At 37.3% G+C, this 8088-nt stretch overlaps 1 protein-coding gene across 2 annotated transcripts in view; it reads left to right on the top strand.

Annotated features, from left to right (window-relative positions):
* ARHGEF3 (Rho guanine nucleotide exchange factor 3) overlaps positions 1-8088 on the top strand; it is a 95896-nt gene that overhangs the window by 82693 nt on the left and 5115 nt on the right. For both annotated transcript variants that reach the window (XM_014307631.2, XM_005422444.2), the window contains 4 exons: positions 4270-4440; positions 6183-6245; positions 6540-6636; positions 6738-6814. In XM_014307631.2, the coding sequence (XP_014163106.1) occupies positions 4270-4440; positions 6183-6245; positions 6540-6636; positions 6738-6814 (408 nt within the window). The remainder of the gene's footprint in view (positions 1-4269; positions 4441-6182; positions 6246-6539; positions 6637-6737; positions 6815-8088) is intronic.

The raw sequence follows: 8088 nt of genomic DNA, 5'->3' as shown, positions 1-8088 counted from the left end.
TGTAAGAAGGTATGTCAAAGATCTAAAGATAATTATTTAACAAGCTTAATTTCTTCAAGAGGAGCTGTAAAAGGAACTTGAATGTGTTAGAAATGTTCCTTAATCAAAATTACCTAAATTAGAGCTTTACTGAAGTTACCTGTTCAGGAGGAAAGAAATAAAACTTCAGAGTCTATTGAGAAATAAAAAGTCATGGGAAAGAACTCCATTTTTCTGTAGTTGTAATTACCTAGAAAATTGATATTACAGGGTTTTCTGACATTGGTTTTCCTGTCTTTGGTTCCTGTGATGTTGAAAGTGCAGATTTCTGCACGGGGCTGGAGGATCAGCCAAATGTCTGCACCCCCGCCTGGCTCGGTGCAGGTGAGCTCTGCGTGACTGGAGCAGAGCTCCCTGAATCCCCTGGGCTCTGTGAATCCCCTGCAGAGTCTGCCAGTCTGCCTCCAGGGGAAACTGGCTCAGCTCTGGAAGGGCCACATCAGTTCCAGTTGTGAGGAGTGTGGAAAAGGATTTAATTTTTGGCCAAACTGCTGCTGAGCAGGATGCTTCCCTTTCCACAGCCTTAGGCAGCTGTTGGCCTCATTTAGGTACCTGTGCTATTGTTCTGCAGTGAAAGCCTCTGGGACTGCACAATGCAGTGCCCAGAACAATATTGTATTTAATAAAGTTGTTTCAGACTAACCAAAACAACTATCCTTTCATGTATGCAGTAGCAGCTTTCCAAAATGAGAACTATATTAATGTGTTTCAGGGTAAAGTTTGTCAAAAATAGGAGGGAAAATAACAGCTTTGTTGGAAGTCCTACTGTTGCAAACATTTCTGGTTTGCTCTGTTCATACTGCCCATGAGAATATATTTTAATTAGCAGATGAAACAGTGATGTTATTTATACCATCCCCTCTATGTGCTTGGAGGAGCTGCGATGAGAAATCAGCTTCTATGTTCTCTAGATCCTGCTGGTGATGTCCCAGCTGTAAATTGATGTCTTATCTGATTTTCTCAATAGCTACAGAGCAGGGACAATATATAGCAGGTGCTATAGAGCACCTGACCTTGTGCTCAGGTGTCCCACTTGGAATTACTTAGAAACATTCCGGGAAGTACCTATGGCTATTTCACTTCATGATGTTTTGACATAGCTGTTACTGTGTCTTGGGAACAGTATAGGTTTCTTTTCATCATGTGATCTCCCCAAAAAAAGAAAAAAAAATGTTTATTTTTCTTACTGAGTGAACTTTTATGTATTTTCATTGTTATTTCAGTCAAAACCCATGTTTCTTCTTGCATTGCTGTTAGATGTTCTGTGTCTGTAAAATGAAGAAAACTTCTGTCATCACCACAACATGCAGAACAAACAACTTCTTCCCCTGGAAGAAAACAAAACAAATTCAGCAAAACATCCATCTAAAAAGACCACTCCAACAGCATCAGTAAAATGAGTTAGAAAATTCTGAGATTCCTTTATGGCATTTCAAACAAACCTTCTTAGATATTCTTCTAAATGGAAGCTTTATGCAAGAGGGGAAAAAATTTATTGTGTATCATTTTCCTTACCTCTGTACATATGACTTCAATTTGACATTAATAGACTTTGAGGACAGGAAAAAATTTCTGTCTGGGATTTGTGTAGTTTTTTTTTTTTTGAGATATGTTCTTGGCTACTTTTTATGTTTTGCATATTTTATTGATTATAGAAGTATTTGATTTTTTGGTGTGTACTTCACTTTATTCCAATTTTCCACTTATTTTCAATGCTTTTTTCATAAGGATTCCAAAAAATATTTGAAGTCTTTCAGGTTTTCTTTCAGGGACTTCTTTTTCTTTTTTTTTTTTTTTTTTTTTAGTTGGTTGGTTGGTTTGGTTGTTTGTTATTGACTATTTGTAGTCATTGTGTTCCTGTCATGTAGGGCAGTGTGTAACAGCTGAACAATAAAATGCTGTTAGTCCATCTCTGCCAGCCACACTCTGTGTGTGCAGCTGCAGGATACCTAATGCCAAGCAGGTATTCTTACTTGGTAACCCACCTGGGAAGCCAGTTTATTTAGCTGTATTTCCAGTCTCCATCAAGCTACACCAGTGATTGTGGTGATCTGCCTGGTCTTATTCACAGCTGTGCTGTTTGGCTTAAAGCAGAAAATAGGATCAGAAAAAGAACTCCAGCTGATGCTGAAGAAAGAAATTGCAGTCTGGCTGGCTTCCTCTGCAACTTCCATTTTAATCAGTGTGTCTTGAATTTAAGTAGGGAGTCCAAATTACTTTTTTCTGTCTTAGGACACCAAAAATTTCTAAATATCCTCAAGAAGAAAATTGTTTTTAATATCAGTTCTGAATGCCACAGCTTTGATCACTAGTGGCCTTTGCCCAGTATATGAAGTTGTTTGCTTTACTGCAGCTCTAATTAAGGGCTCTTAATTGTATCGATTAACATTGGTAACACGTAGACCCTTCAAGAAACAGTCTTAGAAGAGCCAGGAAAATCTGTTGCCACAAGAGAAATATGGTAAACAAAATGAGGTGTTGTGGATGGATTTTTCCCCAGCTCCTTTAGTTTTTGGAATTACATGAAAATTTTCATCATCCCACAAGGCATAATTTTTAAGCACTGTGTGGGACATGTTTTTTAAGGAAGCCAGAAACTTCCTTATAGGAAAATATTTTAAAAATATTTTAAAAAGAGATGTAGAAATGCTCTTTTGACATTCCTGCAGTTCCTTCAAGGGATTCTATCACATGACTGTTTTGGTTTTTTTAAATTTTTCCTTCTTGACAAGTACAAAGCAAAGATAGCATCAGAGTGTCTTCAAATTTGCTTTTAGAATTTTTTGGTAGCACTTCAGTTTAGGGCTATATTCCACTAATAAATAACCTCAGTTCTGTGTCCCTTATTAAGCAAGGTACACTTTGTATGGTTCATGAAAAGGCTGATGGATGAGAGAAATCAATTAAATATTTACTCATTGTATCTAGGGAGCAAGGATGCTAAGCAAACAAGCAAGCAGGATTTTGGGGAGTTTGGTTTCATTTTGAGTCTTTTAGCCTCTCTGTGCCCCTTCTGCCCAATTTATGGCTGTGGAGAGTTGAATGGAGTGTTCTCCTGCAGCAGGGAGGAACATTCTGTCAGTGCATGTGAAAGGTCACTTTTCCCAAAATACTGCCTAATTTGAGTTTGCTCCATGATTCCTCATTATAACAAGTGAAATTAAGCATGTGATTTCATGTTTGTTTCTGTATCTTCTTAACTCTTGAAGGAAGACTAGCACCTGACTTGCAAAGTTTTGGAAGGCGTGTGTGTTTATTGTTAAGGTCTTTGTCAATTCGAAGTACAACTCAGAATGGCTTCTGTTAAAGGATAGATTTTTTAAATTTATATCATGTCTTCTGATATAGTGAAAACATAGTATTTATAGGCTCTGTTGGCATTTCACGGGCTCTTATCTTAAGAGAAGAATTTCAAATATTGTCCTTTGTGTATGCTGCCTTCAACCTGGAAATTGAGAGAATTTATGTTGTTTTGAATATTCTTACCCAAGGCAATTGAAAGATGATTTTGTTATGTAAGGCAGGTTTTAAATAACAATAAAAATGTAGAGTATTTCAACTATGTGAGATAGTTTAAGCATTTCAGAGGTATGACCTCAAAAAGAAGCCTTGCATTTTAATGAAGCAAAAAAGAAACCTTTTCAAAATAGAATAGTAAGAGCATCAAGTATCCATCCTTAGCCTGAAATCCTTTTAAGAGTTTACAGGCAATTAGAACTCTCAAGTCTCTCTTAAAATTGAAATTGGCTTTATTGAAGTTTAGGACCAGATAGTAGATACAGAGATGCTGGTACATAGAGGTAGAGTGTCTAATATTTGCATTAATTCTAAATTTTTTGTGAAGTAGAAGTGAATGTACCAGTAATTCCTGTCTGTTCACTGAACTGAAACTCTGTGTTTGATCAGTTCTGTGAGTTTAGTGTGCTGCACCATTCTGCATTATCCCCTTAGTACTCTCTTGGTGCCAGTTGTATGGGAATGCATTGCAGAAGTTTTGTAGATGTTGAGGACAGGACATGGACAGAGTTCGCTGCAGGCATGGAGGCCCTGCCCTTCCATGAGAATGTATTGAAATAATTTCTCTTGCATTCCTGGTACTAAATGTTGCTATGAAGTTCAAAGGAAAAACCGATCAGAGAGCGTTTGTTTGTAGTGCTGAACCTTAGAAATGAGCAGAGTGAGGGTGTGACCTGAAGCTGAAGTGACACAAGCCCCCTTGTCTCTCCGCAGCGCTCCATCAGTTTCCGCAGCGAGAGCCGCCCCGAGCTGTTCAGCCCGCGGCCGTGGTCCCGCAATGTGCCCCCTGCCAACACCAAGAGGAGGGACAGCAAACTCTGGAGTGAGACCTTCGATGTCTGTGTCAATCACATGCTTACATCCAAGGAAATCAAGAGGCAAGAGGTACAGATATAGATATGGAATGTTTTTTTAATCATAAATTTCATGTTCAAAAGTCGCCTTTAAAGCGTAGAGTTGGGAATGCCCGCAGGCATTGGGGCAGCACTTGAAGATGTTCTGCAATTCAAATGTGTCAGCACCTGCTCTAGAAGCAGAATTCCACCTCTAGTCTTTATAATTCGAGCAATATTAGATTAATGTGTTATTTGTTCAATCCAGCTCATTGTATTTCCTTAACAAACCAAAGGCACTGAGATGTCTCGTGGCTGGCTGCAAGTGTGTACATGTTCTGTCTGACACTTTCTGTAGTCATGGTTGATATTTTGGTGCTTGATTTTGTTGTTCTAGTAATGTGAGGTGAGCATGCTGTGCCAGGAACAGGTGTTCATCAGGTGATACAGACACACAAACATGCACCATCATTTCCCTTTTGGGAAAGATTCTCTTTGAGGAAGGTTCCAGTGCTAGACAGATGACACAGTGATCAAAAAATGTGTCTTCCAAAGCAAAACAGAAGCATGCCAGGGGTTTTAATGTGTCAGACAAGACAAAGTCTGAATAGTTCATATTATAGTCAACACACAGCTCCTTTAGAATTGAGGTATTTTTATTTTCTAAAGAAATTTCTAGCTGTATCAACAAAGCTTGTAACAATCTCCCTGAGAATATTTCAGGGACTGAGTCATAAATCAAACAACAATAGTGTCAAGCATTTCTTAGGCAAATTTTAACATTGTAGAGGAATTCATAGGAAACAAATTTGTAATTGAGAACTTCAAAGGCAGCTTACTGAAAGCTGAACTGTAGAAACTGTTTGCACAGTGTATAGCAGTCACTGCTATGTGGGGGCAGGAGCCAGGATCCTTGCTCCAACCCAAATAAGTGAGCTGTGTCCCAGCAGGTTTAGCAGGAGGGTTCTGCTGTGTGTTTGATCCCATCCTGTGTGCTTTGCTGAGGCAGCTGACCTGCTGCCCATGAGCTGCACTAGGGCAAACCTGGCAGGAATGGGGGTTCCTGAGCCCCAGCAATCTGCTCCAGCTGGGGATGGGCTTCCATGATTTATACTGGTTGAAAACTTTGACTGTAAAGCAAGGAATTCTAGCCCAAAATGTCCTTAACTCTTCCTGTACCCCATTTTAAGGAGGTGAAAAGTTAATAACAATGGGGGTTTGTTAAACCAGTGAATTAGGATGGTGTTATTTTTCATCTGCCAGCTTTAAAGTCTCAAATGTGCTTTAAGAGGAACTAACGTCAGCCAACAGTTATCTAAAGCTCAGCCTTTGTAATAAAAAAATGAACTGGTACCAAAATAAAAGTGCTCAGTACCATGAAATACTTTAAGTAAGATCTGTCTCCTTCTTGGTAGAATCCCCTGTAACTTCTGCCACTGCCTGTGCTGAAATGGAACACAACAAACTCCTATATGCAAGCAATTGTATAAGTGGCTAAGTCAAAGTCAAAACACCACAAAAATGAATTCCTACATCTGGGAACACATCCCTTTGGAAAAAAATTATTTGTCTATTTGAGATAAGCTTTTAATGAACATTCTAGTATAACTGTTTTAAAAAACAATGCACTTGATTCTGTAGTTATGGAATAAAGCCTTACTTTATTTCTCTAGATTTAGCAGAGAAATGCTGTTACATGGTGTTAAGACAGCTGTTCAAAATATAACATCAACCCAGGAAGTGGAGCATAGATTAAATAAAGATACTTTCTAATATTTGTGTCTGTTTTTACAGGCTATCTTTGAACTTTCCCAGGGAGAAGAAGACCTGATAGAAGATCTGAAGTTGGCAAAAAAGGTCTGTTTAAAAAACAAAACCAAAACCCAAACCACAACAAAGAGTACTAATTGGTTCATAACAAATTTAAAACAATCTTTGTTTTTTATAATTGCTAAGACAGTAAAAGAGGAAAAAAATCCAAAACATATTTCAATCTTCCCGTTCTTTCTGAAACACTTAAGTGTGCTGCCTTTTTTTTTAGTATGAAATTGGTAGTTTAATATATGGGTATGAAACTTAGTTACAGAGACCACTAAATTTTATAATGAATTTTGCAACCAACAAACTGCAAATATTTGTTTTTCTTTTCAGGCTTATCATGACCCAATGCTTAAGCTTTCCATAATGACAGAGCAAGAGCTGAACCAAATTTTTGGAACACTGGACTCTCTAATTCCTCTGCATGAAGGTAAAACTCTAATAGTCTTCGGCTGCATAATTATAGCAGATAGATTTAAAGTCAGGTTTATGAAAGTGAGGTTTCTCTTCTTTTTTTCTATTCACTCTCAGATCTTCTTAGGCGACTTCAAGAAGTCAGGAAACCTGATGGATCAACAGATCATGTTGGCCACATCCTCGTGGGCTGGGTAAGGCAGAGTTTATAACCAATTTTGGGACTTTAGTCTGGAGATGTAATGTAGTTTTTCTCAGACAATTTCCTTTCTATAATGTGTCAAAAAGATATTCTCAAAATACTTTTAAAAGTTAAGGCAACTATTTGGGAACACAATAGAATATTTTCTCTTTTCAGGGATTTTCCATGAAAAGATTTAGACTGGGATATTTGTTTTAAAGGTTTTGCTGTTCAGGAGTTGAGCACTATTTAATATACTTTAAATAAAAATCAAGCATCAGACTAGAGTTTTTCTTGTGTAGGTCCTTTGAGAATCTGCTCATGTTTCTCTTCTGCTTTCCTTGGAAAGTCAGACAGGGACACAAGAGAGATGCTGCTCCCTCATAAAAGATAAAGTAGATAGGTTCATGTTCACTAGCATCCAACAGCATAAATACTGAAAATAGCTTTTGTTGGTTTTGTTGATAAAATTGTTCATTGTTATCAGAAAGAGTTATTTTTGGTTTTAGATATGTGAGAAGTATGCTTTTAAGTAAATGTAAGTAATGAAATTTAGCAGGGGAAAAAAAGGCTCGAAATTGTATGGAATTAAGTAATGATATTTAGCAGCCCTATGTGAAAGTGTGGCCTATGGCCAACAAGGGAAGCATTATATAATGTATATAATGCAAATAGTTAATGATAAATAATTTTTAAATGTCAAAATAATCTTCTTTGCGTTAAGTAATTTAAAATATATTTTCTTATGTGTGTTGAACATCAGTGAACTTCTCTTGGTTCAGATATATTCAAGCCTAATTTCCTTTCTTAAAATATTTTGCGGGTTTGGTTTTTAATACAGCAGGTTTTGTAAGGGTACATATTGCTCTAATCAACAGTCAAGGTTTTTTTTTTCTATATATATATATATATATATAGTTTTGTCATCTTAGTTTGGTCAAGGTTCCTGTGGGCAATATAGAAGTTTGATTGGAGAAATTTGATGATCTGAAAAAGGCCAGGTTTGGGAGTACTCATTCCTAGGCTTTTATTTCCATTCATAATTAAAGCCAGGCTTTTGTGTTCTTAGTGTTGTCTCTACTAAATAGTGCTCAGTTTTAAGTAATTTATATTTTTAATGCTTTGCAATAGTAACCGAGATCTGTAGGATCTGAGTGATGGGCAAGTGCTTCTAAATTACTTAAATGTTGAACAAGGTGGTCTGAGGACCCTTGTAAAGGTTATATTTGTTGGAAACATGACATCAATAACCTGTGGATAAATCTCCAGCTAAAGGAGTCTCAGCAG

Source organism: Geospiza fortis, unplaced genomic scaffold (genome assembly GCF_000277835.1).
Source record: "Geospiza fortis unplaced genomic scaffold, GeoFor_1.0 scaffold78, whole genome shotgun sequence".
Taxonomy (NCBI): Eukaryota; Metazoa; Chordata; class Aves; order Passeriformes; family Thraupidae; genus Geospiza; species Geospiza fortis.
This window is presented reverse-complemented; position numbering and strand designations above follow the sequence as displayed.